At 46.8% G+C, this 24,714-nt stretch overlaps 1 protein-coding gene across 2 annotated transcripts in view; it reads right to left on the reverse strand.

The window, feature by feature from the left end:
• Positions 1-24,714, reverse strand: part of gli3 (GLI family zinc finger 3) — a 92,558-nt gene that overhangs the window by 61,506 nt on the left and 6,338 nt on the right. The window contains exon 2 of one of the 2 annotated variants that reach the window (XM_071484797.1): positions 13,604-13,777. In XM_071484797.1, coding sequence (XP_071340898.1) covers positions 13,604-13,736 — 133 coding nt within the window. In that variant the 5' untranslated portion in view covers positions 13,737-13,777. Of the gene's footprint in view, positions 1-13,603; positions 13,781-24,714 lie in introns of both variants that reach the window. The other variant, XM_071484796.1, reaches the window with a different exon arrangement.

The raw sequence follows: 24,714 nt of genomic DNA on the forward strand, positions 1-24,714 counted from the left end.
AGGTGTTGTTGTACCTCTGAGCCAAAGCCAGACATATGCTGTGTTCCACCTTCGAACTTCTCAAAGCGCTGTTGTCAGTGGCACAAACAGATTTTGGCTGGGGAAGCACAGGGAGAGCGAACGAGGAGGAGAGGAGTGGAGGATATACAGTGAAATCACAAAACACTTCTTCAAAGCTCCTCTCCTCCTGTGCAATAATCTCTTGCTCCTTTTTTTTCTTTCTCTTGCAAATCAACTCCCGGGAAAGACTCAAGACTCCCCAATTAACAATGAGAGGGGGAAGAAAAATTCCAGCAGCTGGCTAGAGTTTAATAAGAGCACCTCTCCAAGCGGCTTAGGCTTATGTACCTGATTCACCGGCCCTGGCATTGGCGCTATAGACAGAGGGAATCATTCACGATTAGCGCAGACTGAAAGACAAGGGAAAGAGAGGCCGCTCAAACTCCACCAAACCCAACACAACAAGAGCGCAGGGGATTACTGCAATTGTGTGAGGTATTTTTCCGATCAACTTCTTGGCGTGCCACAAGGAGCTCGGTGCCTTCCCCACAACAGAGTTCAGCTCCGCATTATGTGAAGGTTACGGAGTCCTAATGGAGCTTCCTGTATCTGCCTAAAAAGGGCGACATTCGAGAAACTCCTTGACAAACAAGGATTCTAAATGTCAGAAGGCAGATTCAGGTCATTACCCTGATTCGCGTGGGCAGGATAGTTCGTAATCCCTCGTCAAAATATCCATCAGAGCTCTGGAGTTCACTCCCTCTTACTTTGTGCTCATGTTTGATTCTGTCTCTGCAGAGTGAATCCATGGTGGTACATTATTTAACCATAAGCGTGTGACTGATGTTTGGACCAATTGCAGAGAGAGGCATGGGCAGGTCAGGATGTTCCCTCTCCTGGTTAGCAGTCTATTGTCAGCTGCTGATTTCCCACACAGCGCCCACAAATGCCCTCTTCAATATTCATCTAGGCAAATTCGACGACTCCCACATCTCAATTTGGCTCTCTGCAGCCCAGGCCCCAACCCCCAGCTCCGTGGGCCCTGCAGTCCCAGCCTGTTCTCTCTGCCGCCGGGGGTCTGCTGGGACGCACCCAGAGCTCAGCAGCTCGCAGCTCCAGCCTCCAGGCCCCGGGGCTGGGGAGGGGCAAATCAAAGCCTGCGTGGCTCCTTCCTTCTTTCCCTGCGCTCACCTCAAATCAGCCTCACAGCAGGGTTGTGTCGTGCCAAGCCCCCGCCTGCCCCTAGCTGCCCCTTATTCACCCATTAGGGGCACAGGCCCACCATAGAGCAGCCTGAAACCCCACTACCATTTCATCAGGGCCACATTGTGAGGGAGCAATGAGCATTGCAGTGAGAGAGCTGAAAGCCTTGACTCTAAAATGCACATTGATGCATTTTTGACCATGGATAGTTATAGCCTTTAAGGTTTTTCACTCAGAGAGCACCTTGGCCTGCATTCTTTAAGGAAAACACCAAGAGATGCATTTGATCAAGGCTTTGATGCAAAAAAAAAGCCATTTACTGCTCTGATTGGCTTATAGACTGTATTAGTGTCGCTTCAGACAGTCACAAGCCAACAATGATCAGCCGCAACCTGTTAGTTATTTATACTGTCCTCTGTAACAATATAAAGTGATTGTGTGCTAGGGCAGACTAGGGCAGAGTTATGTCCATTTGGGATAGTGGGTCTTTTAGGGTGAATCTGGGCATGCTGCCCACCAGACCAGGAGTGGGCCAGCTTTCCACTGGGCTTCAGCATTGGAATCCCACTTCTGACACCAGAGCGATCCGGACCAAGTCTGTGGCACTCAGATTAGGAGCAGCTCGCCAAGAGAAGTGAATATCCAGCCAAAGCAAAGAAACACAGAGCCAACAGTTTGGATAGAATAGAAAAAAATAATACAAGTAATTTCAAGCACATCAACTATGATCCAAAGGGCCACTGTGGATGTTTCCCACCTCACAGAAATGGATGTTATCATAACTTTCAGTAGTTCAGACTTTATGTCCATGTTGCATTTTTCCCCCTTGAATGATCTTCTGTAAACATGGCGTGATCCTGTTTGTTTTTGTTTGTGTAAAAATGCACATTCACACATTGTGGTACACGTGTTCAAGTGCACAAGTGTACACTGCATTAAGGCACAGAGGCCCCCATTAAGATAGTTAGCCAGCACTTACTCGGAGCTGGATAATTAGACACTTCAAAGGCACCTGCCTGCCATCCCAGAGGGGGCAGGAATCGCCCCCCTCCTCTCCCCGTTTAAAAGCATGTTAACTCCTATCTGAGGCTAGCAGGCTAATTTAACTTTTGACATTTGATATCTAAGGAATGAGAGGGATCAGCCATTTAGCTGGAACAGGATTACCCCCCACCCCACCCCGCACACCCCCAACAGCCCTCCTCCTCTTCCTCTCCCTCCCCTTCAACCCCAAAACCCCCTCTCCCAGTCAGGCCGGATTCATTAATTTTCCTGCTGCTAAGCACTTTATCAATGACTGTTGACCGTCTAAGTCCAGAGTGGACTCTCTCTCTCTCTCTCTCTCTCTGTCTCTCTCTCTCTCTCTCCATCTCCCTCTCTCCATCTCTCTCCCTCCCTCTTCCCCTCTTCTGTGGTGATTAGGCCTGTGGATGTGCGGATCTGTCCGTCTAATTCGCTGCCCGCTCTGCTGCTGCTGATCTGTCCTCACACCTTCTATGCAGCTCAGTAAACAGAAGTGAAACTCTTTCAAGAAGCAGGCAAATTCTGAAAAACTTTAAGTGTGAAAATCATGTGCGTCCAGAGTAACATTTTCAGGTAATTTTTTTTAAAAGGTCACATTACACAATGCCCCAAACAGCAAATGGATGGATAAACGAATAAAACTCGTCATTGTATTTTAGTCGGTAAAAACCAGAACTGTGCATCTCAGCCCACAGTTTGGTGGTTAAACTTCTGTTGTGTCCCCTCCTGCTGTTTATTTAGATGCCTTCATTTACATATATTTTCTGTTTCTCAACTGAAGTAGCATAAACCAGGGATTTAACTCTGGTCATTAAAGCTATAAACCTGAATAATCCAAACCCCTAATGCACGATCACAAAAGTTGTCTGACATGATAAACACAAGCACTGACATATAAAATGAGTGATCGCAGAGTGGGTTTGCTATCTTTACTACCACACAGGCTTACTTTATTGTTTTTCCCATCCACACTGAAACCCCTCGTCTGCTCTGGACGCCATGTTTGAAAAGTGTCACACACCAGCATAAGTGGACGGAGGAAAGACAAAGATTTTACTTCACCCAGCTAAGTGTGGATCTGCTCTCTCCGTGTTGGCACAGAGTCGTAGACTACATTTGCCGTATTCATTTTAAATCCGTATTAATGTCCGACACCACCACTGCCAAACATATTCAAATATAGTCTGTAACCTTTGACAAATCACAGGTAGAGAGGTGCTGGGAGTTAATTTGCATCCATAACTCTACATTAGTCTCAGTCTAATGCCTTCTGCTGAATGTCTACATTACAGGTTGAATCAGGGGCTGCACATAAGTGTGACGGATCTGGGTTAAATGAACAGCATGCCCGGGCCTTTGATGCTGCAGCTGGTAATGCTTACTGTTTCTAACCCGTCACATTTGGACATAAGGCCTTTTTACCAGAGAGCATGACAATCGGAATTCCAAACTACAAGCCAAACGCCATAAAAATAACACAACTCAACTGACTCCTTCACTCTGCTCCCACAATGAGGGGCCATTCTGCACACACATTAAGTCACCTGGTGTTAAAAAAAAAAAAAACCCTAATTCAATCAACTTTTTGCCTTTACAGCCTGACACATTCATTATTTAAAATAACATTAGTTCATTTTCCATATTTTTTTTTTTTCCACCAAGACCATAAAGGTCCCAGTTCACCTCACAAAGAATCCTTTCTAAACCCATCAATCATCATTTGCCTTCAAACGTGCTATCATCATTACAGCTGACGGTCAGGCCACATTTGCTCGACCCGACCCTCAATGTGCGATATGAATGGGAAAGCCTGCTTCAAAAACAGGGTGTAATTCACCCCTCTCCCCCTTAAAATACAGGTGAGACCTGGACCCCTTCATTACAGCGTCTGCAGCAGCCAGGGAAAGCTCTGCAGATTAGAGGATCTACCATGTTGGCCAAACAGACTTAACCACTGTCTGCAGGGGAGGGGGTGGAGGTTGGAGGTGAGCAGGGGAGAGGAAAAGGCACCAGACTTTCTGTGTGATTAGATAAATGCCTCAGTAATGCAAAGAAACACAACACAGAGTGAAGGGTGCAAGTCTGGACGATGTGTTGGACTAACAGCTGCAGCAGTCGCACTGCATGTCACGGGTTAGATCAGCCAGCGTGCGTCGACTTGACGTGTCGCCGAGTCCCTTTACACAAGTGCGCACTGTGGTGTGGAAGTGGAGTCATAATTGTGTCACCAGAGGCCAGGGTTGGTATCCTGAGTCAAATAAGGTTGGGGAAAGATTTTTTATTTTATTTTAAATGTACATTAACATGTTATGTCTGAAATCACTGTGAACCTTTCCTGATATTATCCAAGTGCTGAGAGTCTAAACATAACCATTAAAAAAAAAGTTAGAATACTTTGTTCAGTGGATATTGTACAAATATTGTGTCAAATATGTAAATTAAGAAGATCTCCTCATTACGTTAAGAGAAAACATGATGTATTTGCTGTAATTTTCATCAGACAGGGTTGATAGAGTAGCATTTAGAGCAATAACAAGCCTTAGAGAGGAAGTTCTAATATTTATAATCAATCAATCAGACATTTCTCCAAGAGAATCTTAAGTTTTTACGTTGAGGAACATTGAGAATAGCATTCAACTTTTAATGAAAATTTACAGATGGGAAATTATGTCGGGCGCACACAGTGTACTGTGAGTTTGACCTGTCAAGTGCAGATATTTTATATAAAAATATACAAAAGTGAAAGCTGCTCCTTTAATGCTCCGTACACGGGACACATTCCTCAATCTGACCACGTATAAAGGAGCTTTCTACTTTTTTTTTTTTCCACCTCTTGGTTTTCCTCATCACATCTCCAGCTTCAACACTCTCTGTCCTTACGTCCTCTCATACTCCCTCTGATGCTCTCCCCTCCTGCTACTGTCCGCTCTCCGTAATGAGCTCCCCTCATGTATGACCTCTCCTGTCACTCCCGCCAGTGGAATCCTCCTCCTCCTCCTCTCCCGCCTCCACTCTTGCCTCCTTCACTAATCTCTGCATTACTTTGCCATTAATCCCACATTCCACACAATGATGGCAGCTGCAGCTCAGCTGACATGTTGCCTTTACAATCTGGGGCTCAAACTGGAATGAATCCGTGGGATGGAGGCAGAGCAGTGTTTAAAATTATCATAGAAAAAGACTGCTGCTCTAGGCTGCTTTAGGATTCACCTGTAGCATGTAGCACTCGCCTCCCTCTCCATCCTTCATTCCCCCTCTTTTACCTCCCTACATCCCACCTCCTGTATCTCATTCCCGCTCTCTCCCTGCTAATCTCTTGCAACTCACTTCTGGCTTCCTGCTCTCATCCCTCACTCTCCAAGGTCCTCTCCCAGTTCCCATGTCTTCCCCAAATCTCCTCAAGCTCCCTGCATCTCCCCTCACCCCTTTCCCTGCACACTCACTCCCCGCTCTCCGTCCACGACCTCCCTCCATCCTTTCCTTCTCCCTCCCTCCAGAGCCGCAGTGGGACTGTCGGACTCACGCAGCCCCATGCTGAGCTGCTCCGGAGCCAAGCCAGAACAAAGAGCCCATTGAGCCGAGCGGAGACATAATGTGGGCCGCCTCTGACAGCACCGAAGATGAAGTCATGAGGTCGCCAAACAGTTAATAATGACGGCCCCATCCTCCAGCTGCACCAAGTGTGTGTCTGTGTGTGTGTACAGTCGTCAAGCGGAGTGAGAGAAAATGAGAGATTATGTGTCTGCATGCATGAATGAGTATGTACAGTGTGCGATGCGTGTGTGCACATCTCAGAGCATGTGGACGGATAAAAAGCTTTTAAGAGCGTAATGAGATACTTCATGACACTCAAAAATGCGCTCAATCACTTTGTAAATACCACAGAGGGAAAACAAAACCTTCAGAGGATTGCACTTTTTAGTTTTGGCTTTGCTCCAGCTGCGTTGAACAACACCCATCCCATCCCACCCCACCGCCACCCCCACCCCCCTTTCCTTATTGGAGTCTGTCTGGCGCAAAGTCTGACATGAGACACATCTCCCCGGGACTGGAGCTGTCGCTGCGAGGCCCACACTCCGAACATCATTAGACTCACAGCTCCAGGTGAGATCAGGCAGGGTAAGGAAAGACAAGGAGAGAGGTGCATGTGTATTTGTGTCTCGCATGTTGGGGGAGATTCAGTTCGAGCGTTAATCTCGGTGCCACTGAACAGCCACGGTCTATTAAAATGCCTTTACAGGAGCACTTGCTTGTCAAGAGGCCTCTGGGTTGAGTTGTGCTCAGGACAAGGGGAGGAGGAGGAGGCGGGGGAGAGGGAATGGTGAAAGACAGATATGCAATTGATTAACATTAGAAGGACTTGCTCAAGTTCAAATTGCGCGGCCCCTCTGCTGTAAGCTACAGACATTTGTTTCCCCGCAAGTAGAATGTTTCTTTCAAACCCTGTCTCTGCTACACATCTGAGTTCAATTCTCCGCATGCCCTCTCTCTGAAAATCAATTCCTCCTCCTCTTCTCTGCTCTTTTCCTCCAGCTCTGCGAACAGACCAGGGCGAGGGGATTACACTGTCCCTCCCCAGATCCAAGCAAGACAACAAATGGTTCTTATCAACTGACACCCCCCTGCCATCCAGCAGGAAGAGGCAGAAAAACTGGCCAAGCCGCCTCGGCACGGATGTGTTTTCTGGGCTCTGTCTGCCAATCGTGGCTACTCTTTTCACACTTAAAGCCTGAGCTATTTACGAGAGCCCTGGGAGAATGCGTGCGCAGCACCAGAGGGTGGGAAGAGCAGAGGGGAGAGAGCTGCTGCTTCTCAACCTCTGCTTCTAATCAATCACCAGAAATCACTGCCATGGTTTATGGCCTTTGATCCTAGCTCCTCTTTCGCACTGCGAGGGAAAGAGCTGGGCGGGGAAAGGGGAAGGGGGAGGGGGGAGCAGGGAGAAGGGTGAGAGTCAAGGCCCAGGAGGTGTGGAGGTCAGGGGAGAGAGATTATGGGGTATGAGGCCTTTTGCTCTCTCAAACCTGAAAGCATGTCTTGATTTAATCCAGTGAGCTCTGAGCACAGAGCTGGAAGTGGCCTGGAACAGAGAGGCCGCGCTCAGACACAAAATACGTTTCAAGTTCAAAACAGAAACCATGACACATTCAGATGGACTTTACTGCACATCAACCTATTTTTATCTTGGTTCATAATACTAATATACACTAATTAATACATGCTGTATCTTTAAAACTGTGAGGCCAAAAATGTTCTTTGAACTTGAACAGCTATTAAATAACTTGTTTAAAAATGGTATTTTGATGTACCATGTTAAAATTTGTGTGTAGCTTTTCTTTAAAAGGTTTTCTTGATTCACCTGTGGTAGTTTTTCTTTTGCATGTACATGCAAGCTACCAATGCATTATTTGTGCTTTTGTAGCCTATTTATTTAATTATTCACACGCTGGAGTATATATTATATTTTATGTCATTGCACTTATGTCAAATTAGGGTCTAAAAAAGTGAAAAAGCAGAAAATGCCATAACATGCATAAAACATAAGTCATCTTTGATTACAGTGTCTTCCTGTGTGAGATCAGTTCACCTGTCCTCCTCATCATTTTTTCACATAAACTCCAACCCTGGTGGCGAGGCCACTAGTTGCTACTTCATCCTCTGAGTCCCATTCAGCAAGAGCCCGACTGTGGAGAGGAAGCGTGAGTGAGCAAACAAAACAGAGAGGACGCGGCGGAGAACACACCACAATAAATCCTCCTGGCAGGGTCAGGACACTCCTGCTTTGTTGCTCCTGGCAGGAGGGAGGCCACTGATGCCTACCGACAAATGGACAGAATGGTAGAATAATCAACTACTGTTCCTCCACTTTATGGGTTTATGAGTTTATGGGGCCCCTCGGTCGCCCCTGCGCCTCCCTCTCTGAGAGGAGTGAGATCCGGCGTGGTGGCTGTGCTGCTGGGCCACAGCAGGGCCGGGCTGGTGGATGAAAACCCCGATCCTCTCATACAGGGCCGGCTGACTTGTCTTTGTGAGGCTGGTCATCGGTTCAGAGACTTGTCTCTGACCCGGGTGACCTCTGACCCCCAGGCCTTTCTGGCTCTCAGCGTGTCAGTGAAAATGACCTGAGGTTCCTCTAAGGAGCCTTTGTGATGGTCAGCATGAACTATCACAACATATTAGATTTAATAATCTATGACTGAGCTGTCAAATTGAGGTTGCACTCTGTATCAGTGTATATCATCAATTCTGAGTCAAATTAAAGTGAAATTCCAGTTTCATACAATTTGAATCTTATTTTCATAGCTGACCATCAATAATAATAATAATAATAATTAACATGTAACAGTAATTGCTCAGATCTGAATGTGGCAACACTGATGAAAAGGAAAGCAAGGAACACAATCATATACGTTTTTAACAAACTCGCAGGTTTCCAAACTTATTCAAAAGAGAAAATAATGGCGAGTGGTTATTACTTCAACATCCAACACTGGTTCAGACACAGTTTTAATAAAGGTATAAAACATAAAATGAAGTGGTTTTAACAACCTGGTTACACTGTTTATTTACAATCCAGCCCATCATCTGGCTGCTCGTGTTTCCTGCCCTGTCTGACTTCATCATAGCACTGTGTTCCCAGATTTCAGCTATTACTTTGGTAAGTATGATGTTACCATAACAGCTGGTTACAAAACAAGGGCTTAAACATCAAAAATAAGACCTGAGGTATTATAAACAGGAGCTTTCTTCCAGGGATAATTTCGGAGTTTTCATTCAGGTTGAAAGCCGCTACAACAAGTAGGATGAGCACTTCCCAAAAAAAGAAAGATGCAATTCCACTCCAGTTATTTTCAGGTGGTATCTCCGTAGAAGTCTGGAGGAGGAAGCTTATATGCATCCTCCAGCAGTGAAGGAGCAGTGGAGCTCCAGCAGGCAGATCTGAGCAGGCGGAAGTGTGCCAGACAAGAGAGGCCAGGCTGGGCTGGACTGGGCTGAGCAGCTGAGGTTTCCCTCCGCCCCTGATTAGCAGCGAGGCTAAGCTAATCCTGCGCCTCAGGCCCCTGTGAGGTGGCTCTGCCAAACGCCTGTCCCCCTGCTGCTGCAGGAAATTGCCTTCGGTGCAGAGGTCCATGAAATGTCTGTGGCTCCCCAGTGAAAGCAAAGCACATCCACTGTGTGTGCACACGGATTCAGTGTGACTTAACAAATCCTAATCTAACAGGTAGCTTTTACATTTTATACCTCGCCTAAAACCTCATGATACGCTATCATGGAAACATCCATAATGTAAATAAATGATTTTCTTCAACGTAATTCTGTTTGTTGAATGAGTTATGTATTTGTATGTATTATTTATGTACCGTACAGAGCTCTTTTGACACTAAAAGCCAGTTTTCCTGTGTGGGGTTGTGTGTCAGGCTCTATAACGCCTCCTCCATTGTGCTGTTTGACCCGTGGGCCAGCCAGAGCTCCCATGAGGTCCCTTATCCCTCCATCAGTCCTCTCTCATTAGCCACCACAGGCAGAGCCCAGAGCAGGGCAACACAGAGGGGTCCCTGCTTCTTCCTCTGGCCCCCGTGAAACACATACAGCACAAATACAGATGACAGAGATCATCTTTTAGCAGTTGTGATCCACAAACAACTAGTGCATGTCTTGAAATAACCAGCAGCTTGCTTCCTGGGAAAGAAAATGAGCAGATGCATTTCTTGCACTTCTTGTCATTTTCCGATCCCTGTCAGATTTCCCGATGCTGAATCATCTGTCAGCTTTTATTGCCAGGCAGGAGTTGGGTGTTCTTGTTAATTTTATGTATTTATTAATGTGTTTTTTTTTTCTTTAGAAATGATCAGAGTGGTTCATCTTTTAGAGAGGGAGGGGGGATAAAACGGGGATAAAAAAAAAAAGTGGAAAGCAGAGGTGGCAAAATGAAGAGGGAGGAGGAGGAGACTGGGCAGGACACAGTGGAGAAGCAGTTGATTATGAGTCCCATCAAGTGATCAATGATTTCATTAATAAGACGGATCACGCGGCTGTCATAGCTGTGACACGGGCTGAGGGATGATCCGCTCCCAACGCTCCATTTCCCCCAAGCCTCTCTCCTTCCCTCCCTTTCCTGTCTTTCCAATATTGCCTCCCTCTCTGCCAACGACAAGGGAACGCCAAGGAAACAAGGGATGGAGCTGGGTGTTGACGGAGGGGATGGGTGGGTGGAGGTGCAGGGGAGGGGAGGCGGGGGGGGGGGGGTTTAGTCATGAGGGAAGGGAGGGTGTAGAGGGGGGAGAGGAGGGAGGAAGAAAAGTGAAAATCCATTTTGAAACCCATTTTCAATTAGGGGTCCACAAGCTGTTATCACAGGTGTCCCAGAATGGGGGCCCGTAAGTGAAAATGTCTCCTATCCGTTTCTGAAATGAAACCTTATCTGGGAGGCACAAAGATGGCGGGGACAGCGTATCTGTAAATTACTTTCCATCCCCGCTGTTAACGGGAACTTTATTTCTGTCAGATGACATTCCCCTCTATTTACTGTTGATCATTTAAATGGCTGCCTAAAAAGAAGGTGGCCCCTCACTCTTCCTCTATCTCACCCCTCTCCTCTGTATCAGTCTTTCTTCTCTTCCCGTCAGAGGATTTTTTTTTTTTTTTTTTTTCAAAGCAGTGAAGTGTTCTTTTTCTTCTTTAAACACTTTAGCCACGCTCTCCCTCTTTGCTCAGGGATTTCTCTGGTAACCTACACGAGAGCCTAACATTTGTTGCCCTTTAAAGCTTAACTTGTTTGCCTCAGAGACCCTTTGCTCCTGCCCTTTTAAGCATGACCATTAAAAGGTCCCATCTCACCCTCTTTATAAACTGCTTTACATTTACTGCTGTTACGTTAAAGCAGCATTCCCTGACAATTTTTCTGAACTGTGTCTGCTTTATTTTCAGCTCTTGTCCTATTACTTACACTAACTCCCTCTCTTTCCTCAAATCAGCAGCACTCATATCATAAAAAGTCCAGCCATCCAGAAACTTTTTCCCTTTCTTTTTCACAAATAATCAACCCTTCAGCCCCCGCCCTGCTTTTTTTTTTTTTTTTTTTTTTTTTTTTGCAAATTATCCCATGACAACAGGATTTCTTCAGCCAAGGAGCATTGGACATTTTTTTTTTTTTTTTTTTTTTTTTTTTTTAGCTCAGGACCCAACAAAAGAATCAGAGGACTTTGTGGTCCACCTGCCTGCCGAATGATGAGGGTGGGAGGGGAGAGCACCCCCCCCCCGGACCCCTCCTAAAGAGCACCAATCACAGCATTGTTGTGGCACAGTCGGCCCTTTTGAGCTGTCAGTGCGAGAGGAGGGGGCACAGAGATGAATGGCACACAGGATGAAGCCACCATTTAGCCAACCATGTGGGAACGCTCTACCAGGACTCAATAATTACTCTGAGGCTGCTCAACTTGGACAAAACTTTACAGACCGAGGGGAAGAGGGGAAGACAGATTGGTGTTGGAGGAAAGCGTTAGAATTACCCCTGTAGTGCATGTGAACTGACTTTAAAAGCTAAATCAGTTTTTGCTAATCAGAACAGCTTCACGTTGCCACTGATCCACCACAGGATCTGATGATCTTGGTGTTTAGCTTGGAAAGACCAAACTAAACATCCGCCGTGTCCACTCCGCCTGCCCCTCCTACTTATTTCCCACTTTTCACAACTTATCGTAGCACACTGTTGCCGGGCGCGCCACGGGGTTTCCGCTGCGCTGAGATCAGGGGCCGCTACACTGCTTGACGGGGGGAAATATTTTGCCCGGCCTTCCTAAGAGGAACCAGTCGCTGGGGTTCCACAGCTGCTCACAATTACCTTTTGTTTGGATGGAGGCAGCGGGGCAAGGGCTACGGGGGTTAAAGTTGAGGCGAGTGTAGGGTTACACCTGATAAGAGGTTATGAGTTCTGGGGGCGACTTGGGGAATGTGCTGTAATTATAACCACACAAAGAATGTGTAAGCTATCTTATGATTCCAAGAGGGAGATTGGGATCTAAAAGGGACCTTTCTCCGTAGATAAGCATCATCCCTCCCCCTCGTCAAGTAAATTATAAGACTACTGTATTTTAGGGAGTGCTTAAAGCTGTAGCGTATCTTCTGACGTGGCTGAGTCATTGTAGGAGACTCCTAAGCAAGGTTTTCAAGACGAACCTTGTCCTGTTCTGAGCTGGAATCACAAGCACATTAGGGGAAAAAAAATCCACAATCACTGAACCAAATTGCATCCATGCTTTTTCCACCACAAACTTTTTTTTTTCCCTTTGCTGCCCCTTTAATTAATAAAACAGTGCTGGCCATCTGGGACTGAGTAAGAGTTGTGTTCCCAAGATGCTTCAGGATGCATCACCTTACCCACTTCCTGTGATAACTCCCATATGGGGGCCGAGTTACAGCAGCTTATTTACCCTTCCCTGGACTGTTTGTCTCCTGTTCACACGTGCGGTGATCATATTTGACATCAGCAGAACCAAGGAGGGAGGGAGGGTGAGGGAGGGAGGACGGGGGCGGGTGACAGAAAACTCTATCAGGCCACCAGCTCCAGCTACTAGCCCCAACCCTCCACACCCAAAACCTTCCAAATCCTCTCACTGCTAATGAGCACAGCTGCAGCTTAGGCTGTGGTGATCTCAACTCTGGTTTTGTTATGACTTAAGCTTGATGCTCCAAGGCTTCCAGTCAAAAAAAAAAAAAAAAAAAAAAAAAACTGCCTTCTAATATTCCTCGTTCCAGCATCTGAATTGAGAATGAAAGGCTGAATGACGACAGGCCTAATGAACTGTAAGCCCCACACCACTTTTAATAGCATGTGTTGAAGACATCGCTGTGTAAACATGCCAGAGCTTTGCTACCAGCGAGCGTTGCATGCGACTCACTGTGAACCATGACCAATAGGAAAACGTAAACAGTCATAAGTGAGGATCTGAGCATGTCTACATCTTTGAAATCATGTTGCTGAGAGTTGGTCAGTTTCATCTTAGAGTAATGAGAGCATGGGTCCTGCTCCACAGGAGATCAGTGGCATCAGGAACATGACGTATTGTAGCCACACCTCGAGATGGCTCAAAAACATCAGGAAATGTTTAACAAAGAGATGGTGCAGCTCAGAGCTAATTGATGAAACTCATGATTCAACGACATAATTTCCCACAAGTTGGGGATAAAGTTTGATTAACAAATGCGACCGACCTCAGGCAGCGGAGAAACTTGAATTTCAGCACAACATAATGCAGTTGAGCTGGTGTTGGTAGCTACACAGCATCAGCAGGGAGAATGGCAACGTCCCACCGGGTGTGCCCCAAGAGACCAAAATTATGTTTACATTAACCAGTGTGCAGTCAGAGGTGACGCATACCGTTTGAGGTGGTGCTGGAGGCCACCGCCTTCTCGCTGATGTCATTGCGCGCTGATGTGCCCTTGGTCGCCACAATGGTCTCCACTCTCTTCTTCTTCTCAGCTGCTGAACTGGCCTGGGACTGGTTTTCCATGGCGATCGCTCATTCCTCAGCACCTCATGGAGACGGGATAACTGCTGGAGGAGGAGAAGAAGAAGAAGAAGAAGTTAGGTGAGCTATCACAAGTTGAATCAGACAGTTGCATTAATTTTCTTTCCCGCCACTTAACAATAAATCCTCACTGTGATTCGTGCATTAAGTTTATTTTATTGCTTACTTGTTCCACCATACGTTAAACATTTTATCAATAGACTGCCTCAAGAAAAGACTTCAACATTGGGAATCTTGTGAGGGAAAACTTCAGATCCAATCCTCCCTTTTCATGATGCCCAGAGCAGACCACGGGTCAATCCACCAGCTCACCCTGATTTATTTTAACTCAAACCTGCTGGGCTCTGATCTGCTTGTAGGGAGGCTGATCTCTTTCTCCACTGACTGTAGTTACATATCCAAAACCAAAATATACTTCACCTTATTTTCAACTATGTCACACTAAACGTCTGACATCTCAAAAAAAACCAAAAAAAAAAACCAACAACTCTATAAACATAGTAAGGCAGGACATCCTGACTAGGTTTTATATCTCAGAATAGAAGTAAAGGCAGCTTGTGGATACACTGATAATCCTGCTCTAGCAGCCTTTCCAGAGAGAAAGGAGAAACCTTAAGGGGATACCACAGAGAGAGAAACCTTCACAGTCCTGAAAAAACAAGGGTTGTTTGAAGGCCCTTTTGGGAATACCATGGTGCCGGGCAATTTTTCTTTCAAAGAATAAAGGTGGTTCAAGTTAATACTGTCTGTGGGTTTAGAAGGGGTTCAGCCAACAGTCTAGCAGACATGCTGCTCGGTTCAGCACCTCAGAGGCCGTCTACAAACTCAGCTCTATCTAGGTCATGGAGGTCTCTGATTATGGAGACAACATGGTGATACACCGCAACCGCTCATTTACACAAAGTACAGGACAGCTTCATTTGGTACAATACAAAGCCTTTACTTAAGACTCCATAATTCATGGGTGATTGCTGGAAATATTTAGTCTGGCTAACATTTTCTTTCCAATAAAGACCAGCTAATTCCCTACCTGTACTATTTAATTGTCCTCCACCCTATAAACACGCATGGATACAAAGGCCAGCAGTAAAGTCAGCTATAATGCAAACAGAGGCATGCTGCTGAAAGTGGTGGTGGTGGTGGGGGGGGGGGGGGGGGGGGTTTACCAACTCCCCAAGGAGGCAAGGCGAGGGGGAAGTGGTGAGGGGTAAACTTCAGACAAACACTGTGTGCTTTGTTTGTTTTTTTTCCCAACCCCCTGAAAAACCAGAGTCTGTCATCCATTCTGACCCGACAACAACATCTGTAAGCAATTGCTGGCTTACAAAAAAAAAAAAAGAAAAGGAAAAAAATAACACAATGCAATTACTCCCCTACCAATCAAAACAGAATTAAACAAGAGCTTGTCCTCTAATCACTCCCACATGCATACATGTGTAGCCGTCATCCGCAACCAAAGACATTTCTGTCCTACTTGCACAGATATCATCTCAAATCACTGTTGCATGCATTTGATAGAGGGGGATTGCTTTCATTTCTGGGGGTCTTTGCAGTAAGAGCCAGTTATAATTGTTAGAATATGTGCGGCGCATGTATTTTTCTGCGTGTGCACGTGTGTCAGTTTCTCCGCTGATATCTGATCACAGGTGCCATTCCTTCACTTTTATTTCATGGAAGTGAAACGATCAGAGGAAACTTTTCAGTCTCCCTCTTTAGACTGTCATTACATCATCCTAATGACTGAAGCTGAGCAGACGCAGGGCAAGGGGAAGAGAAGTGTTATCGAAGAGCTCCTAACTCTGCTTTGTGTGTGTTTAGCGTGCAAACATGTGTGCGTGTGTCTTCTTGTCACACCAGGTGAGTTGGACGACAGCGAAAGCAGCTGAAAGTGCAGGGAATATGAGGGTGAGGGCTGAAGGGGAGGTGGGGGGGGGGGCTGAGTAGAAAGCGGGGCATTCCACTGGTCGGGCAAATATTCACAAGTCCAAGCCACTGAAGCGTGTCTGACCGGCCTTTTGTGTTCCACAAGGCAGGCCACAGTTCCAAAGCAGCAATTAAAAGCAGGACCTTTTCACCCATAATCCCTCTGACCTGGACGCCCACACCCAGTCCTGCAGATGTTCCTATCTTTGCTTTCGCCTTTCGTGTTGCTCATTTTCACCCTCTGTTCCACTCTCTCTCCCAAAAAAAAAAAAAAAAAACACTCAGAAATTCACAAACACAAAAGAAACTTCCATCTGTGTTTAGATCAAGACATCAGGACGTTGTCATGTGGAAAGAATTCCTGATGTGACAAAGTTTTTGCAATAAGATGTTAATAAGGACTAAGGACAGAGGCGCTAGTCCTCAGATTTCATTTTTATGTCGCACTCTGAACATTCAAACTCTCATCTACTTATACTCCAGATGCAGAAATCAGATTTTTAAACACATTTACATTCAGCACAGAAATAACCATCTGTACGGGGACGTCTGCACAGACCCTGCACCCGCGGTGTGTCACAGAGGCCTGGCACAAAAGAAGGAATTACAACTAGGCACTGGTCGCTGTTGTCACCCAAAATAAATGTTAATTTCATATTAATGTCTTTCCCATGAAATGTCTGTCCTACACCCAATTAGAGAAGAGAGAAAGAGGGTGTATCTCTATTTGTGCTCGACTGTAATCCTTCCACACAGAAAGGGAGGCGATTAAACAGGTTTAAAATACCACAATTCAGACTGTTCCCTCAGAAAAAAAAAAAAAAAAAAACATTCTTATTTTATAAGCACATTAGGCAAATCAATTTAACATAAATTATACGCCTTGGTGACAAAGGCACTGAGTTGAAAGTCATCTGCAAATTGTACACATCAAAGTGTAACACTAAAATAAACTTTTGCCTTTGATAGGGAAAAATTCACACTTCTTTTTTTTCCGCCCCTTCATGCGAGCTTAAACCACTGCTAACAGTATCAAAAATCACTGCCTTTTGATATTTTCAGGCTATGTCTTTACAGGCTTATTGTAATGAAACTGCTTCAGGTGTACCTGCAGCTCCACTGCTTCCTGTCACAGGGAACACGTTTGCAAATGCATGGCACACACTCCAACTTACACACACACACACACACACTCAGAAACTGGGGGACATTTCTATATAAACTCTTGAAGTGTCTTCTTAGATTTGGCAACCCCCCCCTCACAGACGGGGTACTGTATTTGTGTTCATTTCATTAGGGCGACTGTTCAGTGTCGAGGGCCCCCCGAGGGGGGAGACTGGCAATGCCGCAGCATTCATCATCATTACATCAGCGACCACCGAGATCTGCTATCTTAGGCTTATCAACCCTGCACAAATGCACCGCGGCGCGGCGAGTTAGAGGGGAGGGGAGAGATGGGAGATGGAGACGATTGAGGCAGATTGTGAGCAAAAGTGGGATAAGAGGGGGAGAAAATGAATGGAGAAAGGGAGGAGCGTGAGACTGTGTGTGTGTGTGTGTGTGTGTGTGTGTGTGTGTGTTCATGTATGCGTGCATGCATGCGTGTGTGTGCGCCTCACTGTGCCCCTGCATGCCTGCACATGTTTTCCTCTGTGTACATTGTGTGTTTTTGCACATTTCGCAGCTATGCCAACAACATTAAGGGCTCCTGCACAGCTGGAATAACTAAAACACTGAGGGGCGATGAGGGGGGAGGAGCCTGAGCCCTTCAGCGAGATTAGCTGAATCTAGCAATAAGACCGAACGCGCTGGCCCGGGCTGCATGTGTTTGCATTGGACGAGGTCAATGAGGGGATGAGGCCCCTTAAGGAGACAGTGGAAGTGCTTGCTGGTGGTTGGAGGGCCTGTCATTGGTTCAAAAATCCCTACTGAGGAGGTGTTCCCAAACTCAATGGCTCTCTGAGGAAACCACATACTTAGGTTTCCATGCTGTGTTCAACACTGCACTTATGGATTGCCCTTGGCCCTGGAAGGCACAAAGAGGGGAATGGGAGGGTGTGGGGGGGTCTGGGGGTGTGGGGGGGTCTGGGGGGGGGGGGGGGGGGGGGTTGTTTGGTGGCTGTGGCTGCCTTTCACCAGTGAAACTTAACATTGTGCCCAGATGGCTAAGTCTGGCCTACAGCTGATGGGGACCAGCCCCTCAAGTAAGGGCCATTTAGCAGGAATTAGTCACACCCCGCCACACACACACACACACATCAAATCCCAGATATGCACATGCAAACTGGTTTAGTGCTCGGCCTTCTCACCCTTTTGTGTAGTGTGCCATGCTTAAGCTATACAGATTATTAGTCATTTACATTTTCATATTCTCCAACCAATGTGTGAGTCCCACCTTTTACAGCTACACTCTAAAAACTTAAAGTCGATTTAACGGTTTCATTTATTAAGATGCTCCTGCTTGTAAAAATGTATCTCATATTTTAGGCTTTTTCTGCCTTAAAAATTCAACAAAAGACATAACTGTCTTTAATTTATCTCAACTTTGGAGGTATGGCATCATAATATTATTCCATCGCTAAACAATCTGGGCTGCCATCACCAGTGCACTGCACTGCAAATTTGAAAATGGAAAGCCTGAGCCAGTGAGGAGTGTTTATGTTTGTTTTGTTTTTTTAGTCAAGGACAAACAGTGCAAAAACACAGCCCATCAGTAGCTTTCAGTGGAGCTAATAAGATTATCCTCGCGTGCGTCTTGGTCCCTCAGACCTCTCCACTTAAGATGCTTTGGAGGGCTGGTGAGGGACCCTGTGTGCTGCACAGCAGAATGAGCTGAGTGCATCTTACATTCCTGGGTAACAAACCCACACGATGTAATCGCAATGCTTACACGATGCGTCTTTTGCGCTCGCTACCCAGTAGATAAGGGCCGAATAAAGCACGCGCCACAATGGAAATCTTGCGCCTTTTCCCCACAGCCCCCTGCTTATTAGACTATTTATTTATATATTTTGACTTTGCATTTGTTGTGAGCCACTTGTGTCAGGACAAGTGGGGCTGGGAAGACTGAGACAATGGATAATGCAGGCAGCTTTATTGCTGTGGTGGCCCAGTTATGCAGTATTGCTTTCCCCTGTCCTCCACTTTATTCAGTTTCTTCCCATGCTGGAAGGTAGAGCTTTTGTTGGATCAGACACTTTTCCTGGTTCTTTAGAGGAAGGAAAAGATGCAGCAAAATTCCAAGGAGAAAATAATTTTTTTTTCTATATGCAAAAGTTTTTTGACTTGAACTTGGAAAGAATAAGATTTGCATTATTCCAATTATTCCTCCCTACTGTACTGTTTGCGCAGCATCCACACATCCTCAGTTTATTAGAAAAACTACAGCTACTTGTTGTAGCTGCCGGCACATGTATAGCTAAGGTGTAACTCAAGTGGCCCCTGCATATGGCACATACTGTAAAGCACAGGAGAGTGGGGTCTGTATCCTGTCAACGGGCCTCTCATCTACAGTAAAAACACTCCTGTGTTTGTGGAGGCATTCTTCATATGAGGCTTTAGAAGGCGCTCAGCACGACGCCACATCCAGGGCGCTACGACACCATCCTTCGCCGCGCTTCCCCCGGCGAATGAGTACACGTCGTGCCGCGTGCTGTGCTGTGTTGCGACTGTGTTTAAGAGTGTGTGAGCTTTGCTGTGTTGATGGTGTGCACGGGACTAGATGCACCAGGTGCTCTCGTGCACCCCTCTGTATGCAAGTGCGATCACTGTGTGCAGAACATAAATAAGAGAGGGGACCCCGGGGAGGAGATGAGTGGAGGAAGAGAAATTCCTGTACTGATGAAAGCCTCACACATGCACATACATCTCTCTCTGCCTCCTCCTCCTCCTCGCCCGTGTACTCAGGGAAGGATCAAGCAGATAGATGGTCCTGTGTGAGTGTAGTGGCAGCAGGTATGGCTTCGACAGAAGGTCTTCACACTTAGCCCAGGGGAGTGCAGAATCTGCTCCTCTTATCCTCAGTTCCTTAGACAGAGGTGTATAACAAAGAGCAGCGAGCATTTGAGGGAAACAGCTACTGAGAGACTGCACAGCTACAGGTTATGGAGTCACAGTGAAACTGTCCTGCCCACTTTGACTTGAAGTTTCCCTTTCCTGCTCCATCGTTTTGTGCATGCTCCCTCTCCTCCTCCCATTCTTCCCCTCCTCCTTTTCTATCTGTTTCCCTTCCCTTCATTCCTCTGTGTCATTGGGATAAGTGTTGGAGCAGAGTGAGTCAGTGCTACTATGTGATTAATGACGGGCCCTGGCGTCTCCGGGGCTGAACGCTAACAACAGCCAGGGGGCAGCGCGATAATGCACAATAATAAAGCTAGCAGACAATCAGCCAGGCAAAGCAAGGCCTATTAGCTAGCCCCATCAGGACGGCTAAGTGAGAAATTAGCCCTTCCCAAGCCCCGCCACAATTCATCAAGTGCTGCCCCTGAATCCCCCCTCAAGAAGTCATAATGTTTACTTAAAGACTGGCCTCGATGCCCCAGTGGCAAGCTTTATTGGCTCTTATTAATTCCCGCCCTGGCCCTCGCGGCCATGCCATTTAAACCGAATTAAAGGGGTGAAAATTGGATGAGATGAAGTTGTCTCGGTGTTTGGCTCTCGCGTGATAAAGCCGGACCTAAACAGAGGGAGACTTGGAAAAAATAAGAGGGGTGGGCAAATAAATCGGGATGTAAAGGAATGCTGAATGAAGCTGTCATGAAATGCGCCGCAAGTCAGTCAAAGGAATGCAGGGAGAGAGAGAGAGAGAGAGAGAGAGAGGGGTGGTGAGGGTGAGGAGGAGGAGGGGGAGGGGGGGAAAGGAAGAGAAAATGAAGAAATGGCATTGCCTTAATGCTAGACTTCCTGTGTGGATGGGAACGGTTCCAAAAGGGTAACACTGGGTCACACATTCCACAGATGCAGAGACGGGACGATTCTGTTGTATCTTCCCGTTTCTGCTTATCTCTCATCACACGGGGGCCTGAAACATACCTCGAAATAAGGTCACTCTATCAACACTCCAGCTTTAATTCGACATGGCAGTGATGGGCAGGAGTTAAAACAAAAAGGGAGGGGAGCACACTCACAGAAGGTGCATGCACTTAATGAGCTGGCTGCGCTCTTAAACCAACAGAGCAATGAATCACACTTACAAAAACCCAATGACAAAATGGGTCTATTTTCATCAGCTCGCTCAAATGACCCCCTTTACTTTGAGCTGTGTGTATTATCTACAGATGAAATGCGCACTGGATTAATCGATCAGACGTTCATCAAGCTGGTTCCAGCTCCTCAAAAGCGAGAATATCCTGTTTTTCTCTTTTGTATCGGTGTAAAGTGAACTTTTGGTCAGACATCAAACGAGAAACGTGAAGACGTCACCCTGGGCTCTGGGAACTCCTAACGGGCGCTCTGCACTTGTTTCTGAGATTTTACAGACTACAAATAATCTATAAGGTCGGTTGGCCCTTGTGTGGGTCTGTAAGTGGAGAGTAAGTTGAGACTCATTCATGTGACCTGTGGGTCTGTGCTGCAGGAGTGACGGCAGGTGAGAGTGTGTGCTATAGAGCAGTATGGAGTGTGCGGCAGCGGAGGTGTGAGATCAAAGACAGCTGAAGCTCAGAGGGAGTCCCGAAGACTTCTAGTTCCCTGACGGCTCTCCCAGCGGCAGCGTCGGGAGACAACTCTCTCCCTTCACTTTCATATCAGCCGCAGAGCCCCCCCATCCCTCTGCACAGGCTCCCCACACACACACACACACAAGCAGTCTCAGAGGATTTGGCAGTGCTGCCAAACCTGTACCTCACCTACAGCAACACTCCTGCACACAGACACACACACACACACACACACGCTGTTGCTCATCAGAAACCAACGCATCAAAAACACACAGCTGAATATTTGGGATTTTGAAAGGCTGAGTTGGGAAGAAACTCTTTTTCACTGCCAGTGAAAAAGACTCACGCAACTCAAATACCAAGACAATATCACACCACACAACACTGGGATGAGATGCCATAAAGCTCACAGCACTTCCGAGTGCTCAACGAAAAAAAAGAAAAAAAAAACTTAAAAACTTCCCGTAAACTCCAAAGCGCACAGTCACAAAATGGCCCCCTGAAAATCCCCTTGCATAAACAGCGAGGAACAAGACTGTCATTAGAGAAGCAGCCCCCTCAGGCCTGCCGACTTGATCGTGAGGAAGCCAAACATCTGGGTCTATTTACTCGTTTCAGCTGTTTGCAACCCCGCCTCAAATAAATCAGGGAGCTGGAACGCCATTGCTTAGGACAGGTCCTAAACAAACATGCTCAACGCTCGCCGGCTCGCTCGCTCGCTCACTCACCTCGCCGTGTTCGAGCATCCCAACCAGAGCTGGGCCGGCTAACGCAGGCAAATAAATTCGCGAGGAGGAGGAGGAGGAGGAGGAGGAGGAGGCCTTAATTGGAGCGTTTGACGGGTGCCTGGGGTTAATTGGGAAGCATGGAGAGCAGCTGGCTCCACGGTGGAAGTAGAGACGGGGATAATAAGTTCACCCTTTGCAGGAGAGACAGTTAGTGATGAATCAGATCAGAGGAACAGTGTACTGTAATCATCCTCACATCTCCCCTCCTCCACCCTGCTCTCCTGACAAGCAGAGACAACCTGGCTCTCAGCTACGCAATCTGGCACCTATCACACAGGACCGCTAGTCACAGGGAAGAGATCACCCGGTGATAGTTCACACACACGCACACACACACACGCGCGCTATCCTGGCGTTCATTCAGCTAATCACTCACACACACAATAATTCTTTTCTTACCTCTAGGACACGGAACCTAGTTTATCAGTTCTTCGGTCGATGTATGTAAATCTCTCCAACAATGTGTGTACTAATGGCTTATTACCCTGCGTTAGCCGGTTTGCATTGATCTCTATGCCAGAGGGAGATGGGGAAACTAGAGCAGTTCACTGCTCATATGTACCAAGCAGGACTATAATCACATCCCAGCTTGTTTCAATAAAGGCAACATTAACATAAACCATCTCAAACACACTAAAACCTTCACCCCCGCTCGGTCCGTGCAAGAAAAGGGGGGAAAAAACTTTCCTGGATTACAGGGTAATCAGGGCCATATGGGATGGGTCTGTATAACTTTGTGTGTCTCTCTGATGTGTACAGATTGTGTTTGTCTCCACGTATTATGACTTTCCAAATGAGAAAACTGTTTTGTTTTTTTGTTTTTTCCAAACGAGAAAATCTTTAACCAGTGTGCATAAAGAGAGAAAGCGTGCTTCTCCCTGGAAACTAGAAGCTGTAATGGGTTTAGCTATAACACCAAACTCAGTTCCTTGTGCTGGGGGGGTGGGGTGGGGGGGTAGGGGGTGGCTGAGGGAGCGTTTGGGGGCTGAAGGAAGCCCAGGTAGAGTCATAGGCAGTAATGGGAGGAGACAGGGACTTAGAGCGCCACACAAAAGCCAGGCTTTATAAATAATTCCAAAAGCTAACAGGATCCCTTGTATGTGTGAATCTGTGAAATACATTCACACATGAATGCACACACACACCCGCAGACACACACACACCCTGCCACAAGGGGGAATAGGTTATTCACACTGTTCCACTGGGGCTGTTGTGAGTCTGACCTGCCTGGATTGGTAAATTTGGGTGAATATCTTTCTTGCATAGATGATGCAAAAAAAAAAAAAAAAAAAAAGAAAGAAAACAGAGAGGTCCATTTCAGCAACACACACACACACACACACACATTTACACAATCACACACTCACTCACTCATAATGCAGGGCAGCAAAGCACACCGGAGACCTGTCTTGTAAATCTCTTTGTGAAAGCAGCTTTGGGGGGTAGACAGGGGCTTACACACTGAGCCCTGAGGTAGAGCTACAGACTCCACTCCCTCTAACCCCCTCATGGTCTTTCTCCCTCTCCCACACACATACTCCGCTCTCTCATCTTCTCTCTTCCTCACTTTCCCTCTACCCTCACGTTTCCTCCTCCTTTCTTGCCCTTCTCTCACCTTTTCCGTCACTCCCTCCCTCCCTCCCTTCCTCCCTCTCCCCTCTCTCTCCTCCCCTCTGTCCCAACCCGGGCTCCAGAGCGCTGGTCCTCAGCCCTGCAGGCTCCTGTGGTGTTGCGGTGACTAATGTCCTGCCTTTGCTCAGACAATGAGTTTGAGGCTGAGCCGGGAAAGTGTTGAGGAGGGAAAAAGACTCCAGCACCTTTGACAAATGGAACCCTTCGCACTTCTGTGCCCACTAAGGGAGGCTTTACAATGTCGCGCTCCACGCTCCACGTCCTCCGAGGGACGGCTGCAACCCGCAAAGCCGCATCTGGGGGAATATAATGAATTCTTTGGGAAGTCTAACCTGGCTTTCTTCATGAATAAGATATATTTCCAAAGCATGTCGACCCCTCTTAATAAAAACAGCAGTCTGGCAGGAATAGCCAAAGCCGTTTTAGGGCCCCATGTACACGTTAATATTTCTGTTTCTCTATAAATTTTCTCAGGCCCACTTCTCTCCAGGCCTGTCACTGCAGGGCCAGCCCTGCATTTCCCTGGAAGGTGGAGGAGCCGTGATGACAAACTGTCATTAAAAACGGCTGGAGTCCCTCTCTTTCAAGGAACTCAAACTCTTGGATGCTCCCTCCTCTTCCCCACACACCCTACCCCCCATGCAACCCTGAAAGGAACTGGGCTTTGTCTGAGGAGCAAAGGAGAGAGGAACCCCCCCCCTCTCTCAACAACCCGACCTCCCCTCCCCAAACCCTGCTCCTCACTCCCTGCGGAGTATTGTTAAAACACAGCCCCCTCTCTTTCTGTGGCCCGGGCTCTTAAAACAGCGTGCTTTGCATGAGAAAAAACGATTAGTCTTCAAATGCTGCGCTGTCAAAGGAGGGCTCTTTCAGGTTGGGGCAGCAATTTGCTCAGATAGTAGAGTTCCCCTTTTGTTTTTTTAAGATGAGGCATTATTAGAGCCAGGGTCTGTTAGCATT

Source organism: Trachinotus anak, unplaced genomic scaffold, assembly GCF_046630095.1.
Source record: "Trachinotus anak isolate AG129_WGS33_773 ecotype Australia unplaced genomic scaffold, CSIRO_AGI_Tana_v1 ptg000009l, whole genome shotgun sequence".
Taxonomy (NCBI): domain Eukaryota; kingdom Metazoa; phylum Chordata; class Actinopteri; order Carangiformes; family Carangidae; genus Trachinotus; species Trachinotus anak.